Genomic DNA, 24,803 nt, shown 5'->3' on the forward strand with positions numbered 1-24,803 from the left:
AGGATTCTTGCATATATTTTTCTCGGCACGCTCAGGAGCGATATTCTACGATGGTTTGTGCAATCTCTATTGTCCCCTTTCTTGAATATTGGAACAGTGACACTGTACTCCCTGTCAGTTGAACAAATCTTCACCACTTTTGCCCATAAACTTGAGCATCTCAGGTGCTATCTGGTCATGACCTGCAGCTTTGCCTAGTTTAATTTTCATCACTTCCTCAATACGTAATTCCTCACAGGTCCCAGCTTCTTGGTGCTGCTGTTTTTCTCCAGCTTGATCGTTATCCTCAGTTTCCATATTTCCTCCGAGCAGTTCCTGAAAGTGTTCTTTCCACCGTCCCATGATGTCATTTTCACTTCGGAGGAGGGTTCCGCTTTTGTCCTTTATGAACTTGAAAGGACACTGTTTCTCTGTTCGCGAAGATTTCAGTACCCTGTAAAACAGCTTTTGGTTATTTTGTAGGTTTCCTTCCCTTGTTTCTCCGAACTTTTCCCACGACTGTTGTTTTGAATCTTTTACTGCGTTCTTCACTGCAATCCTTTGTTTTTTGTAGGCCTCATAATCACTTGGGTGTTTAGTGAGTAAGTATTTCTTCCACAATTCCTTCTTCTCCCTGACTAGTTCTTCACCTCTTCTGTCCACCATGGTGTCCTCTTCTGATGTTGCCCTCCCCTAGACTTTCCACAGGCCTCGGCTGGAGCTTCAAGGATTACCTCCTTGAACAGGCACCCTGTCTCTTCCAGTTAGTCTTTTCCCGGAGGTGGCAAATCCAGTAGATCAATCCGTTGTTTCACGGCATCTTGGTAGGCTTGCTGGGTGGCCTCTTCTCTCAATTTATGCACCTTTATTCTTTCTTTAGGTTTCCTCCTGTTAACAGAGTTTTTGGTCTTGATGTTGATGTGAAGCCGCATAACTACCAAATAGTGATTGCTTCCAATCTCATAACCTCTGTATACTCCGTCATCCAAGATATATCTCCACGGGCTACGTGGCGCTAGGATGTAGTCAATGATGGATTTTTCATTGCGGCTGGCGACTTCTCTTGTGTAGCAATGTGCTTCTTTGTGTGGGAACATAGTATTTGCTATTACGAAGTCATTTTTTGCACACATGTTCAGAAGTCTTCTCCCACTGTCGTTCTGGTGAACCTCTCCGTATTTCCCAAGCAGGCCCTCCATTCCCTCTGCGTTGTTTCCAACCCTGCCATTGAAGTCACCAAGGACAAAAATGGTTCCCATGGTGTCGTCTACTGTTCTTTGCAATTCATCGTCAAACCTGTCTTTCTCTTCTGAGATGTCATCTTCATTTGGTGCATATACAGCAATGAAAGTAGTGTCTTCATTGGTGCTGCTGTTGAGAGTTAAAGTCACAGAGATCATACTTTCATTGATGAATTTCCAGCACTTGACGTAATGTCTGTTGCCTTCGGGGATAACTGTGGCGACTCCTCCCTTTGCTCTCTGCTCCTTGTCCACGCTTGAATAAAACATTAAAAACCTTTCACCACTGCTTGGTTCCATTAGCTGTTCACACCCACTGCCTTTCTTCTTGGTCTCTGTTACTGCCAGTATGTTCAGCCTTGCTCTTAGCATTTCCGACAACAGTTCGAACTCCTTACCAGCTAGTCCCCGTACGTTCCAGGTTGCCATGTTCATAGTCCTTTTCCCTCGCTTGGTCGTCAACAGTTTAATCAACCCGGTTTCCCCTCTGTAATTTCTTTTAATAATTGTTTCTCAGATGCTTGGGTTATCAGCCCTAGTTCCAAAGCCTTGTGGGAGGGGTTGCCTCCCTCATAGCCCTCGGCCTGCTAGATTTTCTGTCAGGGTTTCTTCCCTTAGCCTTTGAGGTACCTCCCTCTCTGCAAGGCAGCAGTTTTGCCTCGGTCCGGGGCTGCTTATTCGAGTTTCCCCTTACTCGCAGATAACCCCCACATTTGAGGGCCGTTCGCTATCCGCCACCTGCAACCCGCCCGGTAGCTGAGGCTCGCCCCGGGAATAGTATTATTAACAAGGTCAAATTTTGTCTATCAACAATTCTCCCTAGAGGAAAAGAGACCAATAAGCAATTCTCAACAATTCACCTTAAACAATGAGAATGTCTATCAAGTAATGTTTTAAGTAAACATAAATTAAAAACAGCATATAAAACCAACAACAAGAATAATAATAATAGTACTGATTTATTTTATAATTCAATCTCGGTTAGTAGACGGAATAAATATCCTAAATCCGAGGTTTACAGGTTAAAGTGCACAAAGTGTCAAACTACCTACGTTGGCAAGCGGGCAGGAGCTTTTAAATAAGATACGCAGAACACGTTAATGCTATCAGACATAATAAATTTTCAGCAATGGCACTACATACATTATGTCAGATGCTAATCATAGCTTTTCAACCATCGAGCAAGACATGATCATCATTAAGCTGGCCGTCAAAGGCCCCTTGTTGAACATCTTAGAGAACTATTTTATATATTTAGAACAATTCTCTAACCTGAACTACAATGTGAACAAAGGATCAGAGAAATTAAATTGCCTGTTCAGCGTCAAATTTCCCGTATATGTAGAACATTTTTAAAGCGTAAATAAGAGATTCCCCCATGCAAGAGTACAGCGCTCCCCCTACTTTCCCCACCTACGACCATTCACTTGCCCCCACCACTACCACCATCACTAGAAGCTCAACCGGCAGTTTGGTGCTAACTTGAGCACAGTGTCCCTCAGATTGCCAACACTTCGACATGTGGGGAATACAGATGAAGGGTACGTCTCTTACAATTTTGCTATGGTTGACTTTCTAACATATTATTACAATTTTTTAACATTCTTTCTTTTCTCTCTTCCCTTGCAGCCATTTCTCCATTTTCCTACATTGACACAGTCGGGAGGATACTTTTGAGCCTACTGTAATCCACAGATTGGCCTACAACTTATATATTTTTTAAGAAACTTGGTCACAGGATAATATCCATATATTATACGGTTCTCTTTTATAACTGCTGATGACTTTTAATTAACCAAATTAATATCGGACAACATTTTTAAACATTTTTTGAGGAGATAAAGTTTTAACTTTGTGTGAACTGGTACTATCAACAAATGGGACACACACGAGGAATAAATGTGAACTGAGTGACTCACTTTAGACATCCAGTCCAACAGAACTTGTTTACAACTGGTCACTTTACCCAAACTTTTATTTGAATTTCACATCTGGTGATGTAAGTGTCTTCTATTTTTTCGTTATATATTTTAATGTGTGTTTTAGTGTATGTCTTGTGATAATGTATACGGTGTGGGATTTTAATGATTGTAGATACATTGAATAACTTGCCGATGTTTAGAATAATAAGGCTGAGGATGAGCCCTGGTTCGGTTGAAACCAGTCCCTTAGGTAGTGAAATGATCTTTAAAAAAATTGTCATTTTACTTACAGTGTTTTGAAAGGCGGGTAACATCATATCTGTTCTCCTGTTTACATGGCAGTACAGATAAAACCTGAAGTTTTTAACTTGTGATACTTCAGTAGTTTCCAGATTCTACACATTTTAATACCGCAGATGGAAGTTACATGGACCTCTTTTTTCTTACGTCGCACCGACAGAGATAAGTCTTATGGCGACGACGGGACAGGAATGGGCTAGGAGTGGGAAGGAAGCAGCCATTGCCTTAATTATGGTACAGTCCCAGCATTTGCCTGGTGTGAAAATTGGAAACTACGGGAAACCATCTTTGGGGCTGCTTGCAGTGGAGTTTGAACCCACTGTCTCCCGAATACTGGATACTGGCCGCGCTTAAGCAACTGCAGCTATCAAGCTTGGTCATGGACATTTTCTCCTTGTCAACATTAAGGAATTAAGTAAGCTTATACAGGGTGTATCATAACTGTACTGACAAAAAATCAGGAATGCCATTCGTGTTATGTTAAGAACGATGGTGCAGTCGGATTGCCAGAGAAAATTTTTCTTTTGGAGAAAATGAGGTTACTTTTTTACTTCCGGGTGCACAGTTCAAATTGACGAACTAGCTGTATTTACTATGCCAGAGACCCATCCACTGCTTGTTGCTGTGTATCAGAGGAGGGAAGGAAATATGTGGGAAGTGGGAGACAGAGGTAATGCGCGACACATCCTGAACACAGTCCATAGGTTGCTAGTATTCTATTGTGAATTGTGCATTGAAGTAGGAGGGGGGCATATTGAACACTTGCTGCAATCAAACCATTGAGTGTATTGTTTCCTTCGTTCAGTATTTCATTCCATTTACAATGTTTTAAGTGAAGGAATACACAATCGTGGGGCAGCAGCATTGCATCTTTGAGCATGTTAAATAATAAAAAACATTACTGCAACCAACAGACCAGAAGAGAAACAATCTGGTGCATTTCGTGGCTGACAAGTGTTTCTTAATTACAGTGTATACTGTGTATGCAGTTACAGCTGTTTAGTGAACAAACTTTGGATATTGCCTGTAAGAGACAAGGACAGTCTTGAGCGAGTTGAACAAGGAAACTTGTGAGTAAGCACAGAGCATTATGTCTGTCAATATCTCCAAAATTACTCATCAAATATGCAAAATTAGCACATCACTGAACTTATTGCTTGATTATTCGTTGTTGTATTGGATGAAATTAGTATATTCCCATTTAAAAAACAAGTTGTTACCGGTTTCCTCTGTAATTGCGTATGCAATGGAGACTAATTGGACTGTGATTTACAAACCCTATGATACAATTTAAAATTTTGAAATCGGAATTTTTATATCTTTAACAGATCAAAAGATATGTGAGGTGGACAACTTAGCTGAATAACCCTATATATAGATATCAAATTACCAAACGAGTTGATTGTGCAGTTAGGGACATGCAGCTGTGAGCTTGCATTCAGGAGATAGTGGCTTCGGACCACACTGTCGACAGCCCTGAAGGTGGTTTTCCATGGTTTCCCATTTGCACACCAGGTACATTCTGGGGATGTACCTTAATTAAGGCCACAGCCGCTTCCTCCCAACTCCTAGCCCTTTCGTATCCTATCGTCGCCAAAAGACCTATCTGTGTTGGTGCAACGTAATGCATCCTGTCCAAAAAAATTATATATATATAAAATTAATAACATACGTTGTTTAAATAACTGACATCTAACCAAAATTGAAGACAGAGAAATGTTAGGGATAAAATAAATAAATAAATAAATATAATCACCTGAAATTGAGGACATTAAAATGAAAGCGGAACAGGGGCCACTGAATGAAATTGACAAGGTTTCGCTCAAAAGTAACCTGCAAAGTTGCACAAATACTTGTCCCACCGTTTCACTGCTCATTGAACTCCTTTGACTGAGATCAGAACTAGTTGTGAACATTGTCCAAGTAAGCTCCGATACTTCATTGCCTTTTTCAGTGAACCAAATATAAGGAAATTGCATGACGATTAACATCAGGGCTATATGATGGGTGTCCCAACACTGTCTGTTCAGACATCGCCAACATATTCTGTGTAACAGCTACCGTATATGGCCATCCGCTATCATGCATCAAGACCACTCCAGAGTACAACAGGCTGTGCCATTTGGCCTAGATTGACTTACTTGACTTAATTCCTGTTGTTCAGTGTGGAACATAGGGCATCAACAAAGCATCTCCATCTGATCCTGTTGCCAGCTAACCTCTTCACCTCTCTCCAGGTCTTGCCTTCTTCCATTGCCTCCATGTGTACAGATCTTCGCCACATTTGTTTGGGCCTTACTCTCCTCCTTTTAGCCTGCGGGTTCCAATCCAGTGCCTCGCTCTCAATGGCTTCATTCCCTTTCCTCAACGTATGCCCTATCCATTTCCGCCGCTTTGTCTGTATGGCCATCTCGGTTTCACCCGTCCTTCTCCGTAGTTCATGATTGGAGATTACTTCTGGCCAATAGATGTTTAGAATCTTCCTTAAACAGCGGTTGACAAAGGTCTGCAACTTGGAGGTAATAACTTTAGTCACTTTCCAGGTATCGGACCCATATAGTAGAACAGCCTTGACATTACTTCGGAAAATGCGAAGTTTGGTTCTGATAGATATTTTGTTATTCTTCCATACTGGATAGAGCCAAACAAAGGCACCATTTGCTTTTTGTATACATTGAGAAACATCCTGCACTGCTCCTCCATCTTTGGTAACTACACTGCCCAAGTAGGTGAAACTATCCACATCCTCTATACGTTCATCAATGAAGACAAATGGGTCTAGTTTGTTGGTGTTCATCCTTAGGGCCTTGGTCTTCTCTGAGTTGATTGTTAGTCCCACCTTTTTTCCTTCTTTTACCAAGTCTTCAATCTTTGATTGCATTTCACCATGTGCCTCAGACAGGAGACACACATCGTCAGCAAAGTCTAGGTCTTCTAACCTATTAGCCAATCCCCACTGGATACCACATTTCACATTTCACGTTACATTCCGCATTACCGCATCAATCACCACCAGGAACATCGTTGGCGAGAGGATACAATCTTGACGTACTCCTGAACGTACAGATATATGCTCAGATACACGGCCCCCACGTATGACTCTGCATGTATAATTATGGTATGTTTCTTGAATGAGATTGGTAATTTGTGATGGCACTCCATACCGCTCCACTTCCTTCTGCATAGCTTCTCTGTTGATCAAAACAAGAGCTTTTTCGAAATCGATGAACACTGCATAGAGGCGAGATGACCACTCAGCACACTGCTCCAGAATTATCCTCAAGGTGTTTATTTGGTCTACACATGAGCGATTTGATCGAAAGCCTGCCTGTTACCGTCGGATTCTCAAGTTGATATACTCCTTAATTCTGTTCAACAGAACCCTGGTTAAGTCTTTGCTAGGGACTGAAAGAAGCGTAATGCCCCTCCAGTTGTTACAGTTTGACGTGTAGAAAATTCTAAATTCCCTTGGAGGGAATTAGATATTTTTCACCAATAGAGCATGTCAAAAATGTCCAAAACATATCAGATGTAAGGCTTTTCAGGTGTTTGCTCTATTAACCAGCATCATTTGGAATTGCTAGGCAGGCAATAATTCCATTGTGGAGATTTATCTCCCGTATGCAGTTATCAGACTGTGCCTATTATAAGGGCTTCTGATAAGTTCACCTGCATACACCCCAGCGTCAGTGGGTAGGGTCTGACACATCCCACTCTGATGAGTCTAGTGTCAGACCTAAGACGAAACGCTGGTTAATAGAGCAAACGCCTGAAAAGCCTTACTTCTGATATGTTTTTGACACAGTTTGATGTATCGCTCTTCTTTGGCAACTTCACCAGCAACCCACATTTCCAATCTGTCGGCATTTTTCCATTAACCCATATCTTCTCAAATAGCGGCTGCAACCTATTGGCAGTGGTATCCGTATCAACCTTCATGACTTCTGCTGGAATATTGTCAACACCTGCTGCCTTACCAATATGTAACTCTCTCATTGCCCGCTTGATTTCCTCCACTATTGGAATGCAGACTTTAATCCTTGGGTCAGGCCGAATTTCTTCCTCTTCTTCTTTTTCGCCTTCTTCCGAATCTACTTGCTCCTCCAATGAGTGGTTTAACACCGCAGTGAAATGTTCCTGCCATCGCTTCAGTTGATCCTCGGAGTTTGTTAGGAAGACACCATCTTTGTTTCTGACTGGACGGTTTCTCTGAATCTGCTTTCTTGCCAGAAATCTGGTGATGGTATAGAGTTCTAAGATTTCCCTTTTTGGCTGCCTCCTCTGCTTGTTGAGATAGGTCATCTATCCATTTCCTTTGATCTCTCCTCACACTTCTCTTTACTTCCTTATCCTTCGCAGCATATTTGGACTGCAATTCTGCCTTCCTTGCTCGTGTCTTACATGCATTCATTACTTTATCTCTTTCCTTCGTCCGATAATTTCCCATGTCTGGTCAGTCATCCAGTCTTTCTTCCTCCTGTCCTTAAAACCCAGGATATTTTCACTTACTTAAGTAAATACAGATCTAGTCTTCACCCATTTTTCCTCAATAATTTCATCTTTCACCTCAGTGAGTGCTTGGAATTGATTCTTTAGTTCTATTCTGAAGGCTTCTTTCACATTTCTGTCATCCCTTAGCTTTCCAACATGATATCGCTTCCTTATCTGCTCTATCCTTCTCTTTTGTGCCTGGATCTTCATTCTAAAGGTAGCCACAACAAGATGGTGATCACTACCAATGTCCGCACCTCTCTTGTTCCTCACATCCAACAATGAACTTCTCCACCTTCATCCAATAGCCACAGGATCTATATGGTTTTCTGTCCTATGATCCGGTGATACCCATGTCACCTCATGGCAGTCCTTATGTGGAAATATAATACCACCAATAACCAAATCTTGGCTTGCACAGAAGTCCACAAACAGCTGTCCATTCTCATTTTGTTCCCCCAAACCATGCCTTCCCATAATATGTTCAAGTCCTTCGTTGTCCTGTCCCACTTTTGCATTCAAATCTCCTCCAACTAGGATGATATCCTTCCTTTCCTGTTTCTTAACCGTTCTATTAAGATGTCCATAGAACGCCTGTTTGTCTTCCTCCTCCGCTGACTCCGTAGGTGCATAGCATACTATCAACACAATGTTTCTAATATTCGTCTTAAAACGTGCCACTATTATCCTTTCCGTCACTGGGTACCACTCTACAAGGCTCCTCTTGGCCTCCTTATCCATTATTATACCCACACCTCCATAACTCGCTCCGTCGCCCTCGGGTCTTCCCGAGTATACAAATGTAGCTCCATCATGGGTTGCCAATTCCCCAAACTCACTCCATCTTACCTCACTCAAACCTAGGATGTTCAGGCCATAACTCCTCATACATGCCACTGCCTGTCGTAGCCTTCCACTTTCCCGCAGAGTCCTTGCATTCCCTAGCCCAATTTTTGTTAGCCTTTTCAAGCCAAAGGTCGTCATCTGTGGATCAGTCCAGTTTCTCATTATTGATTCTGTAATAAGGTAATTTAAGGTTGTGCGAGTTATTGGCCCACAACACCCGAGCTTGGTGGTGGGGCTGCCACCTACGCCTCCAAGCTTGCTGTTTTCTGTTGGGGTAGTCCCCCTTAGCCTTTGATGATCCTTTTCACCACGAGGCAGTGGTTTTCCTCTTCATTTTATCACAAGAGGAAGGGTTGCCTCCTCCGCCAACTTTGCTGTACCAAACGTCTCCTTCCCCGCCTCAGTTGCTGTTAAGGACTTCACCAGAGCCCCGTTAGCCATTACTTTTCAGGGTTTCTGTAAGGCCTTCACAGCTACTGCAGCGGACCTGGGGCACACAAAGTCCCCGCTGTACTTCACCCTTACAGGCTATCCCCTACTTCGTACCGTTGCCCGTCCCCCACAACGTGGACGGGGGGTTGGATTTATGGGGGACATTCGGCCTAGATTGCTGCGCACAAACGGTGAAGGGTACTGCAGTATGGAGCAGCATCCATCGTTTGACCACGGTTCAGGAACTCTAGGAGAAGGGGATCTCTATGATCTAAAAAACATGCCAACATCATTTTGCCACTACTCTGCATAGTCCATGCCTTCCTTCAGCAGCGGGGAGCTCGGATGTGTCCAGTTCATCAGTTGCTTCCAGGTTGCAAGTGGTAGCAGCAAGATTCATCATCTAACACAACCCTTTCCAAAAAATTGTCCTTGACACGATCTCAAAAGATACTGTACTACAGACAAAACTGGAACATTTCTGATTGTTAGTGAAATGATGTGGCACCCACGTACACTTATATTCCTGTACTGGAATTTGTCTCTAATGGCAGTATAAACAGAACTGAAGCTTGCTCGTACATCATGCCGATGTCCCTGATAGTGACTCATCTGTTTGTGCAGATTATCTGGTTGATTTGTTCCACCACAATGCGAGCTTGACCAAGTCACTCTTCTTCCTTCGCATACTCCTCTCTGTCGCAAAAACTCGTGCGCCAGTCCTGCACACAATTCAGTGACAGAGCATATTCTCCATAGACTGCCTTCATCCGCTGATGTACTTCACAAATTCAAACTCCTGCCACTAGAAAACGAATTATACCACATTTTCTCTTCTTTATTAGCAAACATTCTGCCGCTGCAGGTGAAAATTGACTGCCAAAGCATTTCACATGCTTATTCACAGATGAATCAATTATGTAGTAGGTGTTTCCTTCTCTCTTTTTTTTACCTCCCGCTCTTTTTCTGCACAGGATTGTAGCCCACACATACCTAAATATAAACCATTACAGCCACTGATTCCACCCACCCTTATTTATTAGGCGATATACCTGTAATCTTACATGAGATTCAGGCAACAGTGAAAGTACCGAGCAAGTTGGCCAGGCGGTTAGGGGCGCGCAGCTGTGAGCTTGCATTTGCGCGATAGTGGGTTTGAACCCCATTGTCAGCAGCCCTGAAGATGGTTTTCCGTTGTTTCCCATTTTCACACCAGGCAAATGCTGGGGTTGTGCCTTAATTAAGGCCACGGCCACTTCCTTTCCATTCCTAGCCCTTTCCTATCCTGTCGTTGCCACAAGACCTATCTCTGTTGGTGTGGCGTAAAGCAATTTGGGAAGAAAAAAAACAGTGAAAGTTTTGGCTTTGAAACAAACATTAAGTTCATCTTCTGTAGCTACGGGTTGTCTGTTTCTTTACCATCATGGACCAAGCCTGTTCAGAAAGTGACAGATCTAGTGAACATGCAGGCCACGAAAAAAGTGGAACATTATGGCTCACCCTTGTACTGTTGTGCATTGTCTTGTTGGTAAATGTACCCAGGCAGCCCCTGAAAGTAAGGTATAATAGGCACCCAATACCTCAGAGATGTAACAGTGGTTGTTCAGTGCACTGAAAATGTTTTCCAGGTATGAGCGAAATTGTTGTACAAGGGCACCCGATACCTCGGTGCCAAGTTTTGGACTGGGATGACAATGCACAATACGTGACTTGTTCAGTCTACTGTTGTAGTGCCATCAGACAAAACTGCAATCACCAATGTACTACAGACAAAACTGGAACTTGTTGGAAAGGAGAATGCCATTCATCTCCAAATGTGTGACATTTTAATCACCTATAAAGGTGATGCCTGTGATGTGCAGTCAAAGGTGAACTGAAGCAGTGGATAATGTCACACTGTTGCAGACAATTCTGAGTTCTGTCATTCAAAGACTGGTTGCTGTGCAACACACCAGGATCCTTGAATGAGGTAGATTTTTGTGACTGTACATTCTGAAATAGACATGCACCCAATATGTCGGTCCTCGAGTTCAGTGGTGTGATGAGGTGGTTGAAATCCTTCTCATTGGTATGCTGGCCTCTCCTCAACCCACTGGCTCTCTGTAGCTACATTCCATCTAACAGGAGCATCAATATCTAAGAAGTACAGTATAATGCAGAGTTTCAACGTGCTGGAATTATCCTGCGATTGAACTTCGAAACCACTGCTGTAGCTGTCTTGTTCATTGGCAAGTTTTATTTGCATGTACATCTAATAAATGTTTTTCCACTTCAGAATATAGTCTCTTAGTCCATGCCTCTTATGTTTTTTCCTTGGAATGATGCATATTGCATAAAGATTCCCTGCATGTTGGGTCATATGATGTGTTATAAATCAAAAAGGATGTCATTTCTACTATTATATGCCTTCAAAGCATCACTCAAAACTATTCATATCGTCCTGCCATGATGTACACCAGGGACAAGCAAAGGTTGGATATTGCTCTGCATGACGATGCTGCACACATGTTGGAACACAGCAGGTCTCTCCTGGTGGAGATAATTGTAGCAGCTGTTGTGGTTTGGGTAGGCCAGTGGCTTAAATGCTCTTTTGTTTAAGTTTCAAGATTTGACCTCACAATCAATTGAAAATGACTGAGAGATATATTCCTTTTTTTTTTCCTTTTTTTTTTTTTTTCCGGACAATTCAAAGGGTTTACTTTAGAGCTGTCTGCATACTGGCAAGCATAAGTTTGCTTTGATGTATAGTGAACTCTCTTTAATTCAAACTCCAAGGGGAATCAGAAAAAATTGAATTATCCAAAATTTGAAATAACCAAGAAAGACTATTTTAATGAAAATATAGTACAATATTGTATAAATACATAAAATAAATTCATTGTAATTCATAACTGAAGAGTGCGGCCGAATAAGGGTCTATGTTACACCCACCATGTTTCGAGTTATGAGTCTGAAAAGGTAAGAGAGCTTCAGGATGCCTGGCGGTAGGAAACTGCGCACGTAGACCCTTATTCTGCAAAAGCTAATTCTCTAACGTAACTTGTGGAAATCGTGTCCATAGACCCTTATTTGGTTGCACAGTTCAATTGAATTGCTTAGTGGAAAAAGGTGGTGTCCCTCCTTTTGGTGAAAATTGAGCTAAGTGCATATTATGTGTGCTGGGTCCATCTGGCATCTGTTTATTGAACTATCAGAGTGCAGGATTGCTCCATGTCAGTACTAAAGAGGATAATATAACAGGCCTTACAGAGCAGTCTCGCACTTCTGAGTGGAATAAGGAGGTATCCCAAATCTCTCTGATGCCTGGGTTCTGACTGGCTAAATGATTACCTAACCAACCAGTGGGAGAGCAGGATGCAAACGTGGGCTTATAATCAATATGGCTCATGCAGAAAGTAGTGGTTTGTTTATAAATGAAGAAAATATAGAAGTTAAAAGCAAAAAAGAGGAATAGAAATGCAGAAAATTGGGAAGATAATAGCAGGAAGAAGGCACGTAACAATGGAGAAGAATATATTGCATGCGGAGGGCGGTTATACCTGCTAAAGTGTGTACCAGTATCCAGTGCTGTAAAACAGAATGGTGTGGCTACAAGGATATTGCAGAAGACAGGAAGAAAGAACTTTTTAATGCTTTTTATAAATTAGGAGATCGAAATATCCAAAATGCCTATCTTTTTGGGTGTTTGGCCAGGGTGTATGGCAGAATGTGGAGCAGATGAAATAATTAGTTTGCTTCAAATTATCTCCAAAATTAGACGACACATGAAACACCTTATTGTTTATAGTGATTCTTGCGTGGGACAAAATAAGAACTTTCCCATTATGTGTGTGTGTGTGGATCTACATGATTGAAATGGGCTGGTTTGAGAGCATAGAACATAGATTTTTGGTGCCTGGCCATACATATTTGCCTTGGGATGCAGATTTTGGCATCATTGAAAAGTTATAGCAACATACCCAATACGTTTACACCCCTCAAGAGTGGGCGAACCTGATCCGAAATGCAAGGAAAAAGAAACCGTTCACTGTAGTGGAAATGCAGAGAGAGGATTTTGTTAGTTTAACTCCATTAACAAAGAAGCTAACAAAAAGAAACAAAACCCTTTCAGGCATAAGCGTCGACTTCCGAGAGGCATCTGTTATGAGGTTCCAGGGAGGGCATAAATTGCATGTACAGTTCACATACAGTGATATAGGCCAATATTCTACCATAAGTGTGCAGAAGGGTAAGGGAAGGGCAAAGAAAATACATTACACTGTTCTGGAACCAAAGTATCCTAATGGTAGGCCCATCAATGCGGCTAAACTGCGTGATATAATGTCCATGTTGAAGTTTGTGCCTCCCGTACACCATGGCTATTATCAGAATTTGAAATCAGACAATGGAAGTGAAATAGAAGAAACCAATGAGCTTGATGTTATTTAGGGTGTTTAATGTTCATGAGGTTAATTAGAGTTATTTTTTCTCTGTTGTATTTGAAAATCTGTGTTTTATTTACAATATCATCTACATGTCAGTAGTCAAGTGAATCTTTTTTACAATAAATCAACGTATTCTGCCCCACATTTGCAGGAAGTTAATACAGTACATACATCACTCAATCCTTAAAACATTTTCTGATTCTTATAGTTTTGATAAAGTTACAGGCAATCTAATAAAATGCTAAATATCTCAAAAGTACACTTTGGAGGGATACCCCCTTTTTCCACTAAGCTCTTCAATTATTACAGTATTATGATTCTACCGTACCTTAACAGCTGCCATGTTGTCCTGTACTGTAGATGAAAGTTTTCACACAAAAATATACTGTATAAACACTAGTAAAACAACAGCATTTACATCTTAGAAGTGAAGCTTCCACGGTGTGAAGAATGATTTAATTTAATTTCCGGGTTGAACCGTGTAGTACTTGTACGTATATCACGTACAGTTTGCGGACGTTTCGAATACATTGCAGTATTCTTTGTCAAGGCGACTGAAATACCCCTACTCGATCCGAGGTAATCAGTCTCCCAGGCAGAAATTACACTACTAGAGTGGCCTTGATCTTGGCCCTTTTATATCCTAGCCTTTCTGGCTGACGTAAGCCCTGGCTGTCTCGCGAGACTTCTGGAAAGTATTTGTCACAGCCAGGTAGTGGGGGCTTGCCCGCGCTGTTGTGTAATGGGGTTGCGGCCCGTGTGTTTATGTTGTGGTCTGTATGTCTTAAACTATGAATGATAGGCATCCAGGAATTACTGATTTTGTATCCTTCTTCTAAATTTATGTTGTTCGGATGTGTCTTGATTTCGATAGCCTCGCGGATTTTCCTTTTCAGATTCCAAGAGATAGCTGCTAGGATCTTGGTCTTGTCAAATGATATTCCGTGCCTAGTTTCGTAGGAATGCTTGGCTACTGCTGAAATGTCTGTTTTGGTTCTTGGTGTGACGGATATGTTCTTTTAGGCGGGTGGAGATCAGACGTTTTGTCTCACCTACATAACAAGCTCCGCAGCTACATTCAATGTGATACACTCCAGGGGCCTGTAATTCTATTGTGTCTTTTACTGGTGGTAGATAACGGGCTAGCTTACGGTGAGGTTTATAGATAGTTTTTATGTTGTTTTTGTCCAGTATCTTGCCGATCCTGTCTGTAGTGTTTTTAATGTATGGCAGTATCGCTGTTTTCTGGCTATCTATAAACCTCACCGTAAGCTAGCCCGTTATCTACCACCAGTAAAAGACACAATAGAATTACAGGCCCCTGGAGTGTATCACATTGAATGTAGCTGCGGAGCTTGTTATGTAGGTGAGACAAAACGTCTGATCTCCACCCGCCTAAAAGAACATATCCGTCACACCAAGAACCAAAACAACCGAGCTCGATAGCTGCAGTCGCTTAAGTGCGGCCAGTATCCAGTATTCGGGAGATAGTAGGTTCGAACCCCACTGTCGGCAGCCCTGAAAATGGTTTTCCGTGGTTTCCCATTTTCACACCAGGCAAATGCTGGGGCTGTACCTTAATTAAGGCCACGGACGCTTCCTTCCCACTCCTAGCCCTTCCCTGTCCCATCATCGCCATAAGACCTATCTGTGTCGGTACGACGTAAAGCAACTAGCAAAAAAAAAAAAGAACCGAAACACAGACATTTCAGCAGTAGCCAAGCATTCCTACGAAACTAGGCACGGAATATCATTTGACAAGACCAAGATCCTAGCAGCTATCCCTTGGAATCTGGAAAGGAAAATCCGCGAGGCTATCGAAATCAAGACACATCCGAACAACATAAATTTAGAAGAAGGATACAAAATCAGTAATTCCTGGTTGCTTATCATTCATAGTTTAAGACATACAGACCACAACATAAACACACGGGCCGCAACCCCATTACATAACAGCGCGGGCAAGTCCCCACTACCTGGCTGTGACAAATACTTTCCAGAAGTCTCGCGAGACAGCCAGGGCTTACGTCAGCCAGAAAGGCTAGGATATAAAAGGCCAAGATCAAGGCCACTCTAGTAGTGTAATTTCTGCCTGGGAGACTGATTACCTCGGATTGAGTAGGGGTATTTCAGTCGCCTTGACAAAGAATACTGCAATGTATTCGAAACGTCGGCAAATTGTACGTGATATATGTACAAGTACTACACGGTTCAACCCGGAAATTAAATTAAATCGTTCTTCACACCGTGGAAGCTTCACTTGTAAGATACGAAATCTTTACGGGGAGGGTATTCTCAAAGCTACTAGGCAGTTCGACAACCTTTGGAAGAAAATGAGTAACTACCTGGCTCGACTCGCCTTTCTGAAACGCTGCAGGGACAACAGCATTATACCAGCATGTGTGAGACTGAAATATCACACCAAGAACCGACGGACTGACCGTATTCTTCACGAAACCAGCATAAAACTCCTCAGAGAATGGATCATTGACACAGGACAGACTCTGGACTACCTCAACAATAAATTATTTCATCTCCACCTGCAACTTGCCAGCACTTTGTCGCTTAGTGACTGGACCACGTTAGACAGCATTAGCAACACACAATTCCAGCGTACACTGGAACTAGCCACTGCCAAGCAAAACAAGAAATTCAACCGCCTCTTACAAAAACAGAAACTGAAACCACCTGCTCCACTGAAGAATGTAATAGTAAACCTCACAGACAAGCCACTCGGTGAACCTACTACCTTGGTCTTGAGAAAAGGACTCAACTACGCAGTAGCTCCGAATAGTATACCGGTAGAAGAAATAATTAGCAAAGTAGAAATTGCAATCCGGCACCTTCCTACCGAATCTGCAGAGGAGATCAGACAGGATATATCATGTCTACTGAGATCCGCAAAGCTGCCGCCATCCAATTTAACTAAAGAAGAAATTCATGCCCTAAAAACACTACGTCAAGATACGGAAACAATTATCCTACCCACAGATAAAGGCAACGCTACGGTGATAATGACACACGCAGACTACACTCGGAAAATAGAACAATTACTCACCGATTCTACATACAGGAAAATTAGGAACCCTACCAACCGCATTAAAAACAAACTCCACACACTAGTAAAAAATTCCAGTATCCCAGCCGAAATACAGAAGAAACTGATATCCTCAGACCCGATACCTCCAAAATTGTATGGCCTGCCTAAAATCCACAAAGAAGGCATACCTCTGCGACCTATCGTGAGCGCTATAGGCTCTCCCACGCACGATATCGCCCGTTACCTAGCTGGACTACTTCAGCCACATACAGGTAACACTGAAACCTACGTGAAGGACTCCCGACATTTCATCCAGCTCCTTAAGGACCAATCAATTGAAAGTACGGACCTATTAGTAAGCTTTGACGTCACATCACTTTTCACCAAGGTGCCGCTAACAGAAGTATTTCCGCTATTAGACCAGAAACTTCCAGAAGACCTGTCAACACTAGCTAAAGAATGCCTCAGCGCCACTTATTTCTATTTCAACGGGGAGTTCTACGAACAGACAGAAGGGGCCGCGATGGGGTCGCCACTCTCTCCAATAATAGCAAACATGCATATGGAACACTTCGAACAGAAAGCCTTAGCTACATCCGCCCTTAAACCGAAATGTTTTCTCCGTTTTGTGGACGACACTTTTGTAATCTGGCCTCACGGGAGCAATAACCTACAGCTATTTCTCGACCATCTCAACTCCATACACGTAAATATTCAGTTCACCATGGAAATAGAAGTAGACGGAAAACTACTGTTCCTGGATGTGCTAGTATTACGTAATCCCAATGGGACGCTGAGTCGCGCAGTATACAGGAAACCCACTCACACAGACAGGTACCTACACGCCTCGTCTCATCATCACCCATCACAAAAGCAGGCTGTCCTAACATCACTAGTGAACAGGGCCATAGCGATATCTGACGTAGAGCACCTCGAGGAAGAGAAAGAACGCCTCACGGAAACCCTTAGGAAAAATGGCTACTCGCTCAACATCCGACGAGTCCTTAAAAAATCAGAAGAGAACAAAGAAAAGGCCGCCGCAGGAGAAAACAACGGGAAAGAAGAACTGAACCGCCAGAAAACAGCGATACTGCCATACATTAAAAACACTACAGACAGGATCAGCAAGATACTGGACAAATACAACATAAAAACTATCTATAAACCTCACCGTAAGCTAGCCCATTATCTACCACCAGTAAAAGACACAATAGAATTACAGGCCCCTGGAGTGTATCACATTGAATGTAGCTGCGGAGCTTGTTATGTAGGTGAGACAAAACGTCTGATCTCCACCCGCCTAAAAGAACATATCCGTCACACCAAGAACCAAAACACAGACATTTCAGCAGTAGCCAAGCATTCCTACGAAACTAGGCACGGAATATCATTTGACAAGACCAAGATCCTAGCAGCTATCCCTTGGAATCTGAAAAGGAAAATCCGCGAGGCTATCGAAATCAAGAAACATCCGAACAACATAAATTTAGAAGGAGGATACAAATTCAGTAATTCCTGGATGCCTATCATTCATAGTTTAAGACATACAGACCACAACATAAACACACGGGCCGCAACCCCATTACATAACAGCGCGGGCAAGCCCCCACTACCTGGCTGTGACAAATACTTTCCAGAAGTCTCGCGTGACAGCCAGGGCTTACGTCAGCCAGAAAGGCTAGGATATAAAAGGCCAAGATCAAGGCCACTCTAGTAGTGTAATTTCTGCCTGGGAGACTGATTACCTCGGATCGAGTAGGGGTATTTCAGTCGCCTTGACAAAGAATACTGCAATGTATTCGAAACGTCGGCAAACTGTACGTGATATATGTACAAGTACTACACGGTTCAACCCGGAAATTAAATTAAAACAGCATTTACTGTATTTAGCACATGTAACAATACACTAAATCCATTGCTCACTTTAAAAAGTTAGCAATTTTTGTTTGTTTGCGTTTGTTTAGTTTTACACAATAGACAAAAGCTTCAATTTCATTTAAAGCTTGAAACTTGTCAGCTTAAAAATTTGAATGAGCTCAACAAATTGTCTTAAACTTCCTACCATTTTGAAAGTTTCTGATGTCATCAGTAGGGCTCTTTTATGACATTATGAATGCTCTCTTTATCATCGGATGGATTGGAATTTTGTAGCACTTCTTACAGAATCTAGTCTCCTGTCAGATCTCCACATACTGCAACTCCTAAGTATCATCAGCTAAATACACATCATAACTGATGTCAGTCACTGCTTCTTGCCATTGCTCAGGTTCCATGTGCATTTCTAGTTCATCTGGAACAATTTCTGCATTAGTTTCTTTATTTTTGAAACTTGCTTTACGGAAAAAGTCTGCATTTGTTTGCTCAGTAATCTGCTTCCAAGCTTTCCTTAACATTCGAGTAGCATCTAACAGATCAACTTTAGTTTGCTTCCTGACATTGTCCGCGATTTTAATAACAACCTGCCGTCGATATAAATGTTGTAAATTTTATATTACTCCTTGATCCATTGACTGTCATCATATTGGGTGGAAAGTAGAATCTTTAGTTTTGGAATCTTGGTATGAGCCATGCACTTATCAATGAAAAGCAAAATTTTCCTTTTAACCTCGTACAGTTTTTGGTCTAGCACTACAGGCTAATATTCAAAACGTCCACTAGTCCTCCAGGCTTTTTTGTTTGCCTCATACTGTACTGGAAGACTTTTAACAGCTTTAAAACATCCTAGTTTTGCTGATTTCCCTATCATTAGCAAAGGTGACTTTTCAGAGCCATCCCTGTTTGTCCCAACTAGAACCGTTACTCTTTCCTTGCTGTTTTTCCTGCTACCGTTTATCTGGCATGCACTTTTAAAAAAAAAGTTGTTTCATCTGCGTTGAAGGCTCTGTGATGAGTTCAGACAATCTATTTAACCACTGATTCATTAACTGAAGCACTTTCACCAGTCACATTTGTAAAAACAAATGGAATTTCTTTTTTTAAACCAGTAAACTATCTCCAGCTTGCTTTAAAATTAACAATGCCTAAATCTTTGGCAAATTCTTCTGCCTTAGATCTTGCTAATGGGCCACTTATTGGAACGGTATGGTCACAGGACTGTTGGAACCCCTGTAAAACACGCTCATCAATATTGGGAAATTCATTGCCTCTCATTCTTTTCCTCTTTCCTCCCTTTTGTAAAACTCAGCTTTCCATGATCATGATTTTGACTGTATGTTGACAAGAGATTCCATACTCTGTGGCAATTTGTCTTCTTCTTTACTCTTCATTTCACTTCTCTTAGCACTTCAGCTTTTTTTTTTTTTAAACTTCTGTATGCACCATGCTTTGACATTTTGAACACACAGAAAGGTTCACATTTGAAGATTGAAGGCATTCCACTCCTAAATTCATTGAGAGTCGCAGAGATAACAGTTAAGTCTCTTAACAACAGCGACTACCTGACCATAACTAGGAAGCTGCAATAAAAAGAGAGAATTCTTGGGAATTATTTGATGGCTTCAGTTCGTGGAACCGTTACAGAATTAACTTGCAATAAAATCCTGGCTTCGAATTATCCAAATTTAAGCTTCAAAAATTTGAATTAAATACTTTTTTTTTCATTTCGTAGATCAGAATGGAAATTTCAAAGGAATAAACTTTTATTCATATTATCCAATTTTTGAATTATCCAATGTCGAATTAACCAGCATCCTCTGTATATACATTTTATTTTTCAGTTACAAAAATTAACGAAGGGGGATTGCATATAAACATAATAGATGTCAATCTCCGAAGATGCTTTATGTTTGTCTTTGTCCAGATAGATGCCCCTGACATTACATTTTCTTTGACTAGTTGTAGCTAAATAAAATGGCTCTCTCTTAACAAAGTTGTAATTCAGTGATTCTTTCCAATGGTCACACTCAGCAATGTTTTTTCATTTAATGACTGTAACCTTGTAGAAAAAATGAAAACATGTGAGAGACAGAAAATGCTGTGGGGGAAGACATGAAGAGGGAATGCACTGGTAGCAGGATGGCTGCCTGCACAGGCAGGGGGAGAGATCCACTTCTATACAGTAGTAGAGTGTGGAGTTGACCATGGTAGGGAAGTGTGTAAAGCAATGACAGCTAATCTGTAAGCATGTGAAAATCTTGTCTGTCCACGATCTATATGTTCTGCATTCTGCACTTGTTGGATTCATCGGATGCATTCTTCCTGATGTTGCCGTTTTTATGATCAGCAGTTTTTCTAACACACTGGGAAGAAATGATGTTCGATTACTATTTTCATGAAGGTTCTATCCATTTTGTTACATTTGTTGATCTTCCCCCATTTAAATTATTCAACTTCTTCCTTCAAAACATTAAGGGTTATGAACTTCATATTGTTGGTCTGTATTGAACTGAGATAACACGTAAATAATGCACAGTAGAGTTTTCCACAAAATTGTAAATACAACTTTGTATTGAATAGGTAAATACAACTTTGTATTGAATAGGTGGAAAACTCTACTGTGCATTATTTATATGTCCTTGAGAACAGTCATTAATTTTTACAGTAGTATCCTGAAATTACAATCACTGTCCTTAAGTTGCCATGAATTGATTGAATGTTTGTATTTTACTTCAGATATTGTCTTCACATTGCAGGTTTAGCATCATCAGACAGTTACCTTAAGCTTGGGAAAAAGACTGGTAAAACTATGAAAAAGAAGAAAAGGAAAAGTAAAACTGGTGAGAGAAGTTTTATACTCGTATAGTATATAACAAACAAAATAATTGTTACACTAGTTCAGCACTCAAATGTCTTTTAAAAAATCAGGTTTTGAGATATGAACAAGCACATATAGCATAATTTTTACTCTTATCTGGTTCTGTACTAAGGTAACTTGAATTCCAGTTTGTTCACGCTTGAAGAATTATATATCAGTATTTCCTAATATGTTTTGTAAATTACAAAATAGAAACAAAATGATAAAATGCTCTTGTTTCAAAGCAACCCTCTTTGTCTTAGTATGAACTTAAGCAGCAAAATGAGTAGAGAAATAATGTTTTTCATCTGTTTAGGGAAAAAGGATGCTGTTACCTCAGAGGAAGAGGACAGTTATCCCCTTCATGTTGTCAATACTGATATCGGTGAAATGCCCGAAGGAGCTCAATTATCTGATGAAGATGATGTGGACAGTAGACCGAATGATGATCCACATAAGGCTTTGGACATCAACCTTGATGAGTGAGTATCATAAATTTAATGTTAAGAATTACAAATATTGCCCAATGGTTCATGCATATGGCTTCCATCATAAAAATCCTGAAAAAAAGTTGAAGATTCATTCAGGATTACTTAACACCTGTTTCTTGATATCCACTGTGCCATCATAACGTGATCTTTAACTTGCTACTTCTTGTACAAAGGTAACTGCATTTTGATTCCCCATCAGTTCAGTACTTAGTGTAGCCATTCGTGTTAATGCTTTTCTTCTATGATACACTGATGATAGATCAGCACACTCCTTTCACTCAATAAGTTGCATTGTTTTTACCCTAACCTTGCTGTATTTTATTAATCATTCTTCTTATGTAGCTGTTTAATTATTTCCTCTTAACTCCTACAAATTTCTAGAAATAGAACTCAAGATATTAAGTAATCCAGTATTCCCCACAACAGAGTGCTGCCACATTTGTGTTTGTAAATTTTTATAACTAATACTTGAATCTCTACTTTAACACCAGAACTGTTGGAGTATATTATATACCTGGAACTCAGCACCATATAGCAAGGGCTGGCCAACTGCGGCCTGGAATGTCTCTCTTTGCTGAAGCGATGTGTGAATTCATGAGCCAGACAGCACTGGGCAGCAGCACTTTTGTAAGCCTGATAAAGTGCTTTCTGGTCTGGCTTAATTTATGCTATTGCCACATCATACTACTATGCTGATAACGAGTTGTTATACCAAAGCCTTCTTTCTAATAACTGTTTAAAAACATGTACAGCTTATACTTTTGGTTCAACACGTCTTTTGTTCCCTTTTTACAGTAAGAAAAGAAGGATCAAGTTTGTGGCACAGTTCCTTTTCACAAGTGCCTTTCTTCAACACGTCAATCAAAATTCCCGCATTTAACTTTGTACCATCTTCCAGTATGATCTCTTCATCCAGAAAGTGGTTCCTGAAAAGTTTGATATAGTGAGGAATGTCTGCAAAAATCCTACCTTCTTTTCAGAATCTGCAGGATTAATAAAATGTGTGTTCAGCATTGATGTTTCAAGTTAGTTCCACAGTGTCTTAACCCTGGACCGCGCACGCCACTCCGTATCACGCTACTGTGCGCGCGGCGGAGTTTGGACCGCACAACGTAGTTTGCCAACTTTCTCGTACATTATGTAAATTTTATCATTCTTAGGTTAAGAAAATTTATTGAAATAATTGAAAGATGTCATGTGTATTCTAAAAAGGCAAAAATATATACACTTCATGAAATTGAACATGTTTTAGAGAACACACAAATACAAGTCAAGAACTTCAAACACGGGACTCCTCTACATAGAGTTCTGAAATCAAATAGCAGATTGCTGTTCCCAATGAAATGAAGCACATTTAGTTTTCGTCTTCAGCTTCTTAACTGCACTTTTTACAGGTAACCTTATGCTGACTATGATTGCGGCACACATTTCGACGACATAGGTCACAGGTAACACCAGTCTTCGTATTTTTGTGCGTTCCACAAATGAAGCAAATTTTCTTTTGTGATGCACACTTCACAGTCTCTTTGGCTTCATAAAACTTTGATAAGAATACCTGTAAAACACTTGGAAGAGACAGAAGCTGAGCTCTTTCTTGGAGATCTACCTCCATCAGACTCAGTCCAAATTCAGTGAGATATTTCCTTCTCACACAAACCTTTGATGGGCTGTTGGCCAGAAATATCTTGTACGAGTTTATACCTGCAATATCGAGTTCATGGAGAAACACTACAAGAGGCCATCGCCTGGTTTTCCTTGCTGTTGTATATGTATAACACATCTGATCAACAGTATCTATGCCACCCTTGGTCCCATTATAGTCAACAATGACGAATGGTTTATTAGTTGTGGGATCGATCATGCATAGTTCATAGAAGGACAACTGTCTTCTTTTTGTCACATAGGACACTAGTATCATACCAGATTGGAATCCAAACATGCTAGAGCCAATTTAGCAAGATTTGTCCATTAGAAATTCGGGAGGTATTTCCTTTCTTTTTTTTTTTTTTTTTTTGTGTGTGTCCCGATGAATGTCAGTCCTTGCTCCAATAGGTATTCGGCCAATGGAATGCTACTATAGTAATTATTATCAGTGGTAATATTCCTATGTGAATTCTTTCTCTGCTTGTTTGCCACAGTAGAGTTCCAAATTGAACGTGTAAAATGTTCTACTGTCACACAGAGCGTAGAATTTGAGCCCATACTTAGCTGGTTTTAGAGGCATATACTGGATAAGTCCACAGCGGCCACGGAAAGCTACCAACATCTCATCAATAGTTACAAACTCCCCTGGACAGTAGGAAGCCTGACAATTAGCAACAAACTTCAGATGAAATTCCCTGATGGCTGCTAATCTGTCTGTCGCAATTCATACGTTTCTAGTACTTACGTCATCAAAACACAAACATCTCATCAAAAACAAAAAGCGCCTGGAGTTAAAATTTGCTCTCAGGATTATCATTCCAGTACCATCTCGTGACCAAAGTTCTAAAGTATCTGCACTGTTGCCCTTTTTAGTAGCAATTACAAATAATGCCCCCAAAAGTGCCATAATCTCGGTACGTGTAGTATCCTTGTAGTCCCTACTTCGCGATTCCGGATTCTTTGACAGACACTTGGCAACGTAAATGTTAGTATATCTTACGATATCATTGATCATTTCTAGGGAAATTATTTGCAGGAAAGCATCCATCGGTGTCGGGGTGTTTCGTGCACGTGCTTTTGGCCCGGGAAACGTCTTCACGATATTTTTCGAACGGGTTCTAGAATCATTCAGAACCACAGGAATACTTTTCCAGATCGTTTCACCATCTTTTCCAATATAAAATCTGACGTAGTTTTAACCCATGTCCTCTTCCATTGGAATATCACTCGTAATAGATTGTGCGGAGTCACTAGAATGATC

The 24,803-nt window shown here is 41.0% G+C and overlaps 1 protein-coding gene across 1 annotated transcript in view; it reads left to right on the forward strand.

Moving 5' to 3' along the window:
• g (adaptor-related protein complex 3, delta 1 subunit-like garnet) overlaps positions 1-24,803 on the forward strand; it is a 580,467-nt gene that overhangs the window by 404,654 nt on the left and 151,010 nt on the right. Inside the window, exons 18-19 of the mRNA XM_067141336.2 lie at positions 21,307-21,390; positions 21,724-21,889. Coding sequence (XP_066997437.1) covers positions 21,307-21,390; positions 21,724-21,889 — 250 coding nt within the window. The remainder of the gene's footprint in view (positions 1-21,306; positions 21,391-21,723; positions 21,890-24,803) is intronic.

This window comes from Anabrus simplex, chromosome 2 (assembly GCF_040414725.1).
Source record: "Anabrus simplex isolate iqAnaSimp1 chromosome 2, ASM4041472v1, whole genome shotgun sequence".
In the NCBI taxonomy this organism is placed as follows: Eukaryota; Metazoa; Arthropoda; class Insecta; order Orthoptera; family Tettigoniidae; genus Anabrus; species Anabrus simplex.